General features: G+C 41.1%; 1 protein-coding gene across 1 annotated transcript in view; it reads left to right on the top strand.

Annotated features, from left to right (window-relative positions):
• Positions 1–14,264, top strand: part of LOC132569389 (protein eyes shut homolog) — a 219,377-nt gene that overhangs the window by 114,471 nt on the left and 90,642 nt on the right. The window contains exon 5 of the mRNA XM_060235435.1: positions 7,917–8,031. Within this exon, the coding sequence (XP_060091418.1) occupies positions 7,917–8,031 (115 nt within the window). The remainder of the gene's footprint in view (positions 1–7,916; positions 8,032–14,264) is intronic.

The raw sequence follows: 14,264 nt of genomic DNA, 5'->3' as shown, positions 1-14,264 counted from the left end.
GCATATTGTCCACCTTGGCTGCCATCACTCCCCATAACTTCTGCGGGATGGGGCGCCATCTAGCCCACGCCACCTTCCCTGGTGGGGTGACAATGCAGTGCTCTGCAAGGTGCGTGCATCCGGGCACCGAAGACAAGACGTGTAGGTCCTGCTGCTCAGCATCATCAGGGCATCATCAAATGGAGGGTCCTCAGTCTTGACACCGCCAGCTTGCCAAGGAAGGTTCCCATCATGGAGGTCCTCTGGGGTTTCGGCTAGGTGGGCCTCGGCGGCAGGCTCTCCCCTTGTCTGCCACTCCTTAAGGTCATTCACATGGAGCTGCTTGGTCTGCGAGGCCCCGACTCCGCACCAGACTTCATAGGAGAGAGGACCCAGCACACGGGTTATCAGATAGGAGCCCTGCCAGGGGTCTCCCTGGGGATTTGCCATGGCTGCCCGAGAGACCAACACTTGGTCCCCCACGTGGAAGGTTTGTAAAGAAGTCCCTCGATTGTACCATCGTTCCTGCTGCCCCTGGGCCTGCTGCATGTTCCAGCAGGCCTCTTGTCGAACGCCAGCCAGGCGCTCCTGGAGCCGCTGGACATACTTGTAGGATGCCTCCAGTGGGTGGTCACCTTCCCATCGGGCCCACTCCTCTTCCACCAGGCCTAAGTTGCCTTTGGGCTGAAGTCCGTACAGAAGTTCAAAAGGCCAATACCCAGTGGAGGCCTTGGGGGTCTCCCGGAGGGTGAAGAGGAGAGGGTTGATGTACAGGTCCCATGCTGCCATGTGGTCATAGGCCGTTTTCCATAGCATGGCTTTTAGTGTCTGATTCATCCTCTCGACCAGCCTGTCAGTCTGGGGATGATGGACAGAGGTGAAGAGCTGTGGAATACCGAGCATCTGGCAGACCTGGCGCATAAGCTGTGTGGTAAAAGGGCCCCTCCGGTCTGTTAGAATTTTTATGAGAAGGCCCACTTGGGAGAAGAAACGCATCAGGCCTCGTGCCACTCCCACATTCTTCAGACTTGGCAGGGGAACGGCCTCAGGGTAACGCGTAGCGTAGACCATGAGGACCAGGAGGTATCGCGCCCCCCAAAGGTTGTGTGAGAAGGACCCCACAAAATCCATAGCAATCCAGCGGAATAGGGTGTCTACCACTAGCAAGGGGGTTTGGTGGGTGGTTCGGGTGGTTTGCCTTGGTTCAGAAAGGTTGTGGTCCGTGCTGCCGGCAGTCCCGGCAGGCTCCGGCTGGGACAGGAACATTTTGTACCCATAGAAATGTCATGGTAGAATAGAAATAGACAGGGCTTTTTTTGAGCAGGAATGCACAGGAATGCAGTTCCAGCTGACTTGGTCTTGGGAATGTGTGGCCTAATATGCAAATGAGCTTGTGCTGAGCTTTTTCTGCACAAAAGCCCCTGTGTGAAACTATGGTGATGTCAGGGGGTATGACCTAATATGCAAATGAGTTCCTGCTGGGCTTTTTCTACAATAAAAGCCCTGGAAATAGAGCAATTCCATATGGTTTCATACTGCAGTCCTTCAGGAATTTTGCCCACTTAGGTTTTGCAACCTCCATCATCCCAGATTTCTAGAGAAAGGGTGGAAGACAGGAAATGTCCACATTGGAAAATAGCCTTCTGTTCAAGCTTTACTTGATCCAACTGTAATGTTCATAGTTTCTGTGTTTCAAAATTAGTATCAAAGAATATTTCTCTCTGCGTGTGAAATATGGATAATATAAAACTTGTAGTAATTATAAAGTCTAGTTTACACAATTAGCATTGGGCAAAGTTATGTAAAAAAGAAAGGAGGAGTAGATATTATATAATGTTTTGAAATCTCATAGTTGGCTTTTTCAGGGATGCCACATTCTTTCAAACAAAAATGCATTACATTTAGTTTCAGGATACTACCTTTTATTTTATATTAAATTTTAATATACTGGGTAGGATCCAGACAAAATTGGCAGTCTCCCACCGCTTTTGTCTTCCAGCTGCAAACCGCCCTCATGTTCTATTTCAGCCCCCCCCCCTCCAATCCCGTAGGAGTAGCGTTTAATAGAGATCAGTCAGTTGAAGTGAGATTGCATCAGCTGATGAAAAATATAATCTGGCTCCAACCCACTTGTATCTGTGCCACAATTTTGATATTAATTCATCAGTCCAGGGGGAAAAAAAAAACAATTCAGGTTTTGTTTTGTTTTTTAATTAGTCCTTATTCTTTCTGTTTTCGTGTGTATGTAAGGTCTTAGCCCAGTCTTGCCAGATCTCAGAAGCCAAGCAGGGTCAGACCCAGCTAGTACTTGGATAGGGGACCACCAAGGAAGTGCAGGGTCACTGCACAAAGGCAGGTAATGGCAAAGCACCTCTGAATGTCTCTTGCCTTAAAAACCCTACTAGATCACCATAACCCAGATGTGACTCAAGAGCACCACCAAAGCCAACCTAGTAGTTCACACCCTTCAGTGTCGTTTTGTTGCTTTGACATAATCAGCACAGTCTTGTTATTTGGGCTTAACTAGTTTGGAGGATCCTCTTTTCTTTCTTTCTTTTTTTCTTTTTTGAAAAAAAAGAAGAAGTTTTGGACTTCATTTGGAGCAGGCCAGAAGAAATCATTTTCAGAGTATGCAGGGCCTGGACATTTCTGAAAGGGTTTGTTAAAATTGCCACTGCTTTGCCTCAGGCATTCTTAAAGCTTGTTTTTAACAGCCAGGAAGTTGCTTCAATGACATTTATTATTACTTAAATACTCGTTGGCAGGTTCAGAATGCCACTTCACAGCACATTTCTTTATGACTGCAGTTTAAATGGTTTGGGATTTAAAATAACTCTTCTAGGGATTATTATAACTCTACCCAAACGAAGAATGATGCTTTTTAGAACAAAGGGGAAAAAAGAGACAGAGAAAAGAATAAGTTCTCCCCAGCCCAGTGGTTTTCTTTAAAATATATTAGTAAATGTCATCTGTACTGAAGCCCATATTTATTACAACAGGATGCTTATGAAAATTTCCCTATCCACATTTCTCTCAAGATTATGAGGGTTTGCCCATCTTGTTTCTGGAAAGGCAGTAGTGCATTACTGATCTGTTCTTCCATTCTTGACTTTGGGATGTATTCAAACCATGATGCATACACAATATGCTGCAGTTTTCAGTTTACTTTTTTAACAGGCTATGTGTATAATAGTATGAAAAACCGTCTTGATAGGAACATAACGACCACTTGAGAATATACATATATTTTTACGGCGTTTTACAAAATGTAATGGGACGATTTGTGAAGTGAGAACCCCCCCCCCCCCAATCTCACCTAGGTTTAGAAATCTTTCAGATTCATCCATATCCCTTAATATATATATATATATATATATATATATATATATATATATATATATATATATATATATATATATATATATATATATATATATATATATATATATATATATATATATATATATATATTGTTTTGTAAGAAGCTACTCAGTATGCAGGTGGGTTCAAATGCCAGTAAGAAGCTTGGAAAGGAATATGACCAGATGACTGTGAATTTCTTTTCCTGTTTTGGATGGTTATATTTTAATTGAATTTAAGCAGAGTCTTCATACACTTTTTTTTTAACAATACAAATAAATATATTTTGTATTTGGTCATATAATGAAAGTACCAAAAAAAATCACAGAAAAAGCATCCTACAGCAAAATCCATGAATCTTGGACTGGAAACACAAGACTTGATACTACTCACCCACCCCCCTCTAGAATCAACATTATTAATAGCTGCCTTGACCCAACAGCATTCTCTTAACATATTTCCTTGAGGCTCATCAGTCATATGTATTTGGCTGAGGTAAACCTCCCCTTACTCTGTGGGTGTCTCAGGCTGCTTATCAGTTAAACCTTGGACTTCCCTCTCCATAACCTGCACATGGTTTGCTAACACCTAGAGCCTTATCAATCAAATCAATGACTAGATCAATAATCTACCCCCTGAGACATTGAATGGCAAGTGAAAAAGAGAAGTGGGAGGAGATGAAAAGGGGTAGACCTTGTTAATTCTCTTGGATGTCTTTGTGACTTTTGATACCATTGATTGTGATACACTTCTGGATCACCTTTCCAGACTGGGAAAAGGTCGACTCTGGCAAATATTTGGATGGGAGACTCCTTGGAATACCAGAGCTGGAAGCAGGGGCAAGCTCTTTGAATATCCTGCATTCTCCCAGTAGGGCCAGTGACTTCTGGTGACTGACCTCTACTGAGGGCATGGAGTATATTCAGGGAGTCCATGGGGGGCATGCAGGATATTGACCAGAAGCCATGACTTCAGGTGTGTGAACAAATAAAATAAATGTAGGAGGTGGAACTGCACTGCTGAAAGCCTACGGTTCTGATGCAGGGGCATTTCTTATACATACCCACTTACACATGCTAGGGGAGAGCAAATGGGTAATGCCTGAATACTGATTTCTGAAACCATATATATCAGTTATGATCCAAGAGTATTCATGCTGGGATGCTGCAAATAGCCATGGTCACTTCACCAGCTACAATGGTCAGATGTTCAGGACAGACAAAGATTGACTCCAGCCCCCTGTTTATTCCCCATGCCACTCAGCAAGTGAATGGCCATCTTATTAGATATCCAACCAAGGCTACGCAGATAGAGCAACCTGCTGTAAGATGTGCACAACTGCCCTGAGCAGTATTTGTGAATAGAATGTGCCTATGCATACCTGCATCCACTTCTGTATATCCCTACCTGGGGGAGAAAATGTATTAAAGTCCCAAGTCATATGTCTTTCACTATCATTCTACATCTGTGTCAAGTTCTCCATTTCCCTAGTCTTTCATGGAACCTTAAAACATGTTCCTAAAGATGGCTTACCTTTCCACAGCATTGCCATCACACAGTCTAGCAAATAACTGATACTATTTTGCATCATAGTCTTTGCTTCCCCACCCCCGAAGAACAATTATACTTACCCAATTTTGTTCCATCTATCTGGTTCTAGCTGTAGTTTATCACTATCCTCTGCTCATTCTGAAGATATTTTCAATCTATATTCATGGTAGCTATGAACCTATTCTTCCTTTTTGTTTGGGAACGGTTGCTTTCAATTCTAAACATAGAGCCAAACAGATTCAATTTAATTTTCCTCACTTCAGTTGTGATATATGACTACTTTGTACACTAATTTCATCCTTTTGGTCTTTATATCATATACAGCTGTGTGATAAAAATCTAATATAGCATTTCCCCCCTCAAATGTCAAAATTTAAGGGGTAATACAGATAGTTACAGGCTTGCTATATTAATCACAATGGTTTATAGCAATTTTTTTTTATCCACTGCTGATTCCTATATTTTCTAAAGCACTAAAGTATCACAAAGTAGAAAACTATTTTGGGCACGTATGATTAATACTTTAAACTGTCTTTGCCAACAACTTTCTGAATGTCTATTAGCTTTCCTATTGTTTGGCTGTGTGGAAACTCCAGCCCCAAAATGCTTGCAGAAAGAACATGTGAGTCTGAACAATGTCTAATGCTCTGCAGAGATGCTGCTGAATTTCATTTCAACTCTGGTTTGATTCAAAAGTTCAAGCTTCTTTTATAGTTTCTTCGCATTTGGGTGAATCTGTGCTTATTGTTTCTCTCAACCACATAAACAGCACTCAATAGAAAGACTGCTATTAAAATTGATTCCTGTGCCAATTTTGTGCATATGGCATAAAAATGCTACAAAAAGCCAAAGAGGGCAAGTAGGTAGTGTTCTACACTAGGAAAGGACACAAACTGGGAAACTGGTTCAGGGTTTTAATGAACTCCAAACTCCATTGGATGAATCAGTCCATGGTTCATCCTGTCACCAGCGAGGCATTTGGAGCTCACTTGGGGGGGGGGGAGGTGATGGTGGGCACGGAAGGAAATAAAATGCTTTTGGAACTTACTTTTGGTTGGGTGGCCCAACCTGGAAGTAAGCTCTGAAGGCATTTAAATGCCTTCAAAGCTCACTCAGTGGGCGGTGATGGGCTCCAATAGCATTTTAGATGCCTTTTGGAACTCCCTTCTGGTCACTCAGGTATTAAATACCTTTGGAGCCTGCACAAACCCTCGCTGAACCTCACAAACCTCCATGGAGGTTCAGGAGATCTGGGGAAGGTTCATGGAGGCATATTCTCCTGAACCCCTGGTTTGGGAAACATTGAACCAGCTTGGTTCATGCTCAGACTGCCGTTCAAGGCTCAGTTCGTGCCTATCCCTGCTTTGCACCCTTTCCTGAACTTTGAAATTCCCCCGGAATTATGTTTAGCAGATCCAGAACCTGCTGGAAAGCAGTGGTCAGGGACCTGCTTCAGAAGTGCTTCCACTCCCACCAGAAGTCGTAATTCTCCCTCAGAATATGATGGGGATAGATCTTCAACCTATTCCTGAAAATAATGGGTATAAAGGAAACACACATTATGTATGATTAATTTGTAAACCTCTTTGGATTATTAAGCCAGGAATTGTTCAGTATATTATTAGACAGAAACAGCAATCTTCTTTCTGTATTGTACCTAGTGTATGTGTGTATGTTCACTCCTGTATCCTGGCAGTTACTCTCTCCACTCCAAATGTATTCATTACATTTATAACTAGCTTAAAGAACTGATTATTAGAAGAACTTCTTTCAAGCATCCCAGAGGTCTCCAGTCCAGGTCTTACTGACCTGTTTTAAGAAACTAATAATAATAACAACAACAACAACAACAACAATAATAATAATAATAAATTTTATTTATATCCTGCCCTCCTCGCCTAGGCAGGCTCAGGGCGGCTAACATCCATAAAATATACAATACAATAAATATACAAGACTTTAAAATCAACATTATCCAAAAACAATTCTAAATTCACATTTGACATAATTTGACAGTAACAGTGATGTTCCTGGTGCTATTTCTGTCAGTTTACGTGATAGCGAGGATCCCTGGGCAAAGTCAAAACTGTATTGTATGGTTTCGGTTTCTCTACTGTTGGTTGTTAGTTATGACATGTATAGTTTTAGCTATTGTCTTTAACTCTCATTCTAACATGTGTGGATGTATGAAGTCCAAGATCTTTGCAACAAATATTTGCTATAAATGTTTAAATCATTCATGCAGATCATTTTAGCAAGATCTGCACTGCTGTTTATGTTGACCATGTCAACCACCTTCCCTAAACCACACATTTTAATTTAAAATGTCAGAATGCCTGACATCAGGGATTGGAAAGAAAAGAACTCACTTTTTCTAATAGTAAGTGCTGGTTGTGTGTCCAGGTAACACTTGAATCATTTTCATAAACTGGGACTCAAGTGCTGCTAGACAGCAGATATTGCTAGGGGTTCCCCCCCCCAAAAAAAGAAACCCTATAATTATATTTAAGGAAATAAAACAGTAGCCATGCCATTCATAGAAGCCCTCACCATAGTTTTCTCAAGCAAGCATGTATCATTATGGAATACTTTTAGCATAGCTGTTACACAGTAATAATCATCAGATATCTGTTCCAAATCTAATTTGTCATAATTTCCTGTCATTTCTGAGTAATGGAGCTATCTATTCTGAGAGCTTCCAAACTCTTTATAGAGAGTATGCTGTTAAGTATTTGTTTAGCTCAAGGCTGAGTTTGTGCTTGAGTTTCTAGAAAGTTATATTTAACTCAGACCAAAGGGGCTTTAATCAATAAAAGACAAAGCCCATGATTCTTTACTAATAGGAACTTAATCTAGCTTTGACTGTCTGGTAGAAAATGACTGCTCTTCTTCTACAATAGTTTTGCATACTTAATAAGAACTGTATTGTTGCTAGAACAGCATGCTTTGATGGAACTATGGAAGTTAGTTCAGTGGAATTAATATTTCAAAATTTCAGTCTTCTGAAATCTGCTGTGTATTTACAGCTGCATGCCAGGATACACTGGAAAGAACTGTGCGGAAGTAATTGACTACTGTGGGCTGCTCAGCATCAACTGTCTGAATGAAGGATTGTGTCTCAGTATAATTGAAGGATTCCGTGTAAGTAATTTAATATGGTAAATGTATTCAGCAGTTCGCAGTCTGAAAACTTCAGCCAAGCAAAGCCTTTCTGAGAGGCAAGAAAAAGCAAGACATTTATGTACTTGTTGTATACTTAAGTCAACAGTGCAAGAAATATAAACTCTGGTAATATGGATTTTTTATTATATCTCTGCTGGGATTCTTCTTCAAATTGTATCATATAACTGGATGACTGTTTTATCTTAGTAAAAAAAACAAAACAAAACTGAACAGCTACTCTGTGGACCAGTGCCATAAACCTACTTAGATGAAAACCACACGTAGGTCATAATATTCATTTGGTTAAAAGACTTCTAAATGAATTGTAGCATTTTTACCAAAAAAGGAAGTCAGCAATATAGACAATTATTTAAACAACTTAAACCGAAAATCAAACCAGGGTCCATGACAGATCAGCAATAAAGGTTTTTAAATGTTTGGTTTTATTCTGCTTTAAACTTTTGGAAAGAGAAAAGAAACATAAACACTTTCCATCTGCAAACTCCTACTTTCTTGCAATTGCTCCCATATAGACTTTTAGCTCTGTCTAGATTTAAAATATTCAGGGTACACTGAAATGGTTGATGTAAATCTCCTCTTTGCATTTCTATGAACTATGAAGAGAACTTATCCTCATGGGTACGGCAGCAGATTAACAATAAATATTCTTAGCTTGCTGTCATTTACATAAAAGTGGATAGGACATGTCTGGTGGTGTATATATATAGTTAGCCGATTACATTTTATCTAGCAGGCATATTGTTGCAAGAGCAGTAAAGCATAGATGCAGCTTTTGATCTCTTTTCAACTGGTTTTCCCCATGCTCATTTGCACCAGGCAATAAAATTAATTACAGTATAAGGATTAGAATAGTAAGTGGCTTAAGTCATCCAAGTGAATGCTAAGCATGTGACACAGTAAAAATAAATTGCGACATCAAAGTGAAAACTAAGCAAATATCAAAAAACAAAATTAGAATCCATGGTGAAAATTTCCCATAAAAAGGAAACAACTCAAGACAAACAGCAAATAATTTGCCAGAAGGTAAACATTTTGAATGTGGCAATCCTAGAAAAAAATATGATATCATGATCAATATAGAAAAAGCCTGAAAGCATATGATCTGCTCTCAATGCATGAAGCAAGACAGGAATGAAACTTTCTGAACTGATTGGGCTAAATGCACTGGCGCACAGAAGGTTTCTCTTCTCTCTTTGCCTGAGAGCAGAGAATAGTAGGATACAAAACATGCTTGGAAAGCGACATGACAGGCCTTGGGGACTGACAAATAATGTTAGTCAGACAAAGTGGAAGAAGCGTGAAGAAGAGGATTAAAGGACTTGGCACAAATTATTGGTGTTTTTGCTGAGGATGAATATTGTGCTGAAACACAGTGCACAGGAAGGCACAAACAGCCAAGGATTAAATTATCTCAGTTCTTTCTTTCTGTGTCAGTCCCTGATGTGGCATCTTTATCTGGGGCTATAGGCAGCTGCACTTGCCTTAATCCACCAACTTTAAAAGATGTCTTTCTCTGCCATTTATAGATGCTGCCTAGTTATTCTTTTTTGCTCCTTTTAGCTTCAGATTTCCCATTGTTCCTAATCTCATTTCATTCTTTTATCCAGATGGTGCCTGTGTGTATATTCATATATAACCGATGCACCATGTTTTATAAAAATAACAATACACAATGTGCATTCATGGCAGTATGAACTAATATTAATATTAATGAATGGAGGGAACATACCATTACCTGCAAGTGTTTTAATCTCAGACTATACAGAATATATTCTCTTCTAAATTAAGGGTGCATTTGTTTGAGCACTCTTTTCCATTTTTGAGAATATCTAAGCATCATCATAATTTTGTTCAAAGTCAATTAGGTTTATTTAATAATTTCTACATTAAGGTTTTTTTGTATATAAATAGTACATAACAATACCCTGGAGTGGCAGGAAGCTTAGACTAATCACATATTTTTATCTATGTATTTATAGCTATAAATTCATCAATCATCTCAAGGCAGAGTTCTGGAGATATATAAAGTTCAAACTGGTTTGGCTATTTGTCATGGTCAAAGGAAAATCAGATAGATGTTGTCTCTGAAACTATAAGAAGTATGTCTGGGATTGAATGCCCCATCCCTGAATTTACCTTCAGTCTATCAATGGCTACTATCCTCAGTCTATCAATGGTTGCCTGCCATGGTCACTAAGGGGAAGCTGAGGGGAACCTCCACATTCAGATAAGCCCTTGAATGCCAGAGCAAGGAAACAACATCAGAGGAAGACCTTGGCCTTTGCACCCTGTTGTTGGCCATCCAGAGGGCCTGCTTGGCCGCTGTGTGAGACAGGATGCTGGACTAGATGGACCACTGGTCTGATACAGCAGGTGTCTTCTTATATTCTTATGAAATGTAGAGGATCTCAGGTGATGGTGCAGGTCCTGCCAAATGACCAGAACAACTTCAGTGAGCCGACATTGGAAGCCCTGCCTCACAACAGGAGAGAAAGGACTTAGTGGGCCATAGCATCGGGAGGCTTAGATGGGAGGCTCCACACCATGAACGGATGTGGGGTGCTGCCATCAAACCACAGGTGATCCTACAGATGAGGCTGGCAGCATCCCCACACCTCCCAAACCAGCACAAGCAACCGAAGAGGCCCTCTATGGTAATGGGAGGGAGGGATGCTGGAAGGTGAGGCTTGGGCTGAGAACCCAATGATCTCTGTTAGTCAGAGCCATGCTCCTTTTCATAAGGCTTTAAATGAACCCAAGATTACCCCACCCACAGGTATCCTTTAAAAGGCAGGAAGCAAGGCAGCTAGGGAAGAAGAGCTAGACATGTCTTGTGATGCTGAAGGATAAGTGAGAGGATGAAGAGAGGGAGTCCAGGTTAAGTCAGAAGAATACACTTCCTTTCACATATCTGAATCTTACCTGCAATTCAGCCAAAAAGGGTACTGAAGGGTAAACTGGAGCCTGACAAAGAATTACTTCAATTCTTTGGGCATGGCTTGTTAATAATTGTTTGATTTAGATTAAGGCAGTCATTGTGACCTTCTGTTTTCCCCCAAAGAATCCCAATTCCAAATTTGACTGCTTTTTTGTTTGTATATTTTGTTCTGAAATCTAGTCATTTTGAAGCTATTCTAATGTTCTTGAACACATCTCACCAGTAGGAAATAACAGTTTCTGAGAACACATAAAAATAAACTCTTAAGGCATGATCCCCTCATGCCTAATGTTACACACATGTGGGTAGTGTTCCCTCTAAACTGAGTTAGTGTCCCGTCTTTTTGAAATGAATCCAATCTTTTTGAAACTTGGGGGTCCTGTGGGGGAGGGGCTCCTGCAGCAGCCTTGCAAATTTTGAGCCTCTACCTCAAACCGCCTCCCTTCAGCCACAATTCATTATATCCTATTTTGCCATTTACTTCAATGGCCCATAGGGTATAATGGGGCCATATATTTGAGAATAGCTGAATATCTCTCAAATCAGATTCAGCTACTGAATCTGCTGTTAGGAGATATTCGGCCTCATAAATTTTTAAGCCCCAAATACCCCTGAATCCAAATATTCCTGAATTTTTTTGCACGCCCATAATATTTATGTCCTTGTGATATTGTTCCCCCCAGTTGAACCCTAACAGGTGATAGCCATATAACTAAGCTTATCAGGGCTGTTTTTTGTAGCAGGAACTCCTTTGCATATTAGGCTACACCCCCCTGATGTAACCAATCTTCCAAGAGCCTACAGGGCTCTTCTTACAGGGCCTAGTGTAAACTCTCTTTTGCACGCCCAAAATATTTATGTCCTTGTGATATTGTCCCCCCCAGTTGAACCCTAAGAGGTGATAGCCATATAACTAAGCTTATCAGGGCTGGGTTTTTTTTTGTAGCAGGAACTCGTTTGCATATTAGGCTACACCCCCCTGATGTAACTAATCTTCCAAGAGTCTACAGGGCTCTTCTTACAGGGCCTACTGTGAACTCTGGAGATTGGCTACATCAGGGGTGTGTAGCCTAATATGCAAAGGAGTTCCTGCTACAAAAAAGCCCTAAAACTTATTATTCTTTTAATCTGCTAAAAAAAACCCTTCATTATTCTTTATGCTAATTTACTGCCCACCTTCTATATTTAAGATTGTTATTTTTGTTTCCATTCTATTCTGAGAAATTGTGCATGCACACAAAAGCTCACACCCTAAATGAAAACTTTGTAAGTCTTAAAGGTGCCACTTGACTCTAACTTTGTTCTGTTGCTTCAGACCAACACAGCTACTCACCCGGAACTAATCTGGACAGTTGAATCCAATTTGCCATGTCCCTCGTTTTAAGGGAGTAATAGAACTAAGTCCAATTGCTAATAATTGCACTGGTAGAGTAGTCTGGCCAACCATTCTCCACGTTAAACATGTTCAAGAAAGATGAACAAATATACCACAAAAAGTTTTTAATAACTCTTATGGACCAGTATCATTATTCAGACCACAGAACACTGTTCTTTAAAAAAAAAAAAAGCTTACCTGAGTCCCACTTTTAGGAAGGAACATAATATATTGGTTGTTAATAGTTAAAGGACATGTCATGTGCCACTGCCCACTCTCCCCTCCCAAGTGCCAAGAGGGGAGGAGAAGAACTGGTAAATCAGATCCAATGCCACAGTGGCAGCCACCCACCCATGCCAGGCCAGTAGCCAAAGGACCCAGCTGTTAGAATGATCCACACAACACGCGTGTTGAGGAGAAAATGCTCTGCCTTGCCTCTCTGAGCAAGGGTTTATTCATTCCTGTTCCACTCACACCAAAAATAATTCAGCTTACCGCATCACAACAGACAAAGCACTCACAGGAAGACATCTCCCTCGTTACCATGAGGTCGTGTCTGCCTCGTCTACAGAAACTAATACCAGCTCAGCAGTTGTCAGGAATAGATTTATCTGAGGAAGCAGAAGTGCGGTTTGAACACGGGTGTAAGGATCTTGTGTTATCAGAATTATAGGGAAGCAGGTTGGTGTGCTGATTGCATGATCCTCCCACACCCAGCATACCAATTTCCCCTCCCTCCTCTCAGAAGGGAAGACCAATCACAACAATGGAACAATCACAGATAATACCCCCACAAGTGTCTGGAGTGCACATTCAGTGAAGCCAGTCTGTCACAGAGCTACCAATCTACTCTCATGGTAACAACTATCCCCCCACTATAATCACACACAAAGTATTCACTCCTCAGAAGGTGCTATGGTCCCTTCCCCAATCTTCCTCATCATGACCATTTAGGGGATTTCCTTTTCTTCTTGCAGTGGCACATACAGTGTGAAAAAGAACCAACCACCATCCCTTCAGTGTTTTTTAAAGCTACTGGTGTTGTGCTTCTCACTACACATGAGTGGCAGTTGCCTGGGTGTGCTGACCAACTTTTCAAAATCACCCATCACTTCATCTTTAAAGAGATTGGTCTGAAATGTAACTATGCAGGGTATGCAACAGGCAACTGTGCAAGCACCAGAGCAGTTGAAAGATCACCAGAAGGCCAGATAACCTGGTGTACATACCCAAACTAAGGCAGCACAAGGAAGCAAAGTAACAAGCAAACCAATGTGCAACCACAAATGTGTATTTTGGTTCCAAACAGGCAGAGATAAAGTTCTTGTGGCCTTTTTGGTACTCTACTACCCCGCATAACTCCTCTATTAGCATAGTTAGACTCACTATTTTCCAAGTTTATTTCTGATTTTATACACATGCAGAGAAGAGGACTGGGAGGGATGTACTGCCCTCTGTCTGATACAACAGGCCACCAAAACATATGGAGGAATCATATGCCTCACAATCCCAGCAGGTGTGATCAGCAGGCACTGATGTGCTTTAACTCTATTAAGGGGAAGAAAGGGATAGCCTGGGAGAGATCTTTTTATCAATGCCCAAGTGATCAGGATTTTGCAATGTAACAGCCAGGTCAGCGACACGATTCAAACCACTGCACACAGAATGACTGGAAGCAGTGGCAAAAGAGTCCACTGCTGCCTCACCGCTGGATACAGCCCAAAACTCTTTTCCAACTTTTGCCTCAAGGTGTACCTTCATTTGTATAATGCTCCTCCAGGACTCCCTTCCTGGATCCAGAACAACCCATTCACCAGTGACTGGATTCATCTGTTTAGACACAGAAATCAAGCAACTAGGACATCTAGAAAGCCCCAA

The sequence above is a fragment of the Heteronotia binoei genome, chromosome 1 (genome assembly GCF_032191835.1).
Source record: "Heteronotia binoei isolate CCM8104 ecotype False Entrance Well chromosome 1, APGP_CSIRO_Hbin_v1, whole genome shotgun sequence".
In the NCBI taxonomy this organism is placed as follows: domain Eukaryota; kingdom Metazoa; phylum Chordata; class Lepidosauria; order Squamata; family Gekkonidae; genus Heteronotia; species Heteronotia binoei.
Note: the sequence above shows the minus strand (reverse complement) of the source record. Positions and strands in the feature narration are given on the sequence as shown.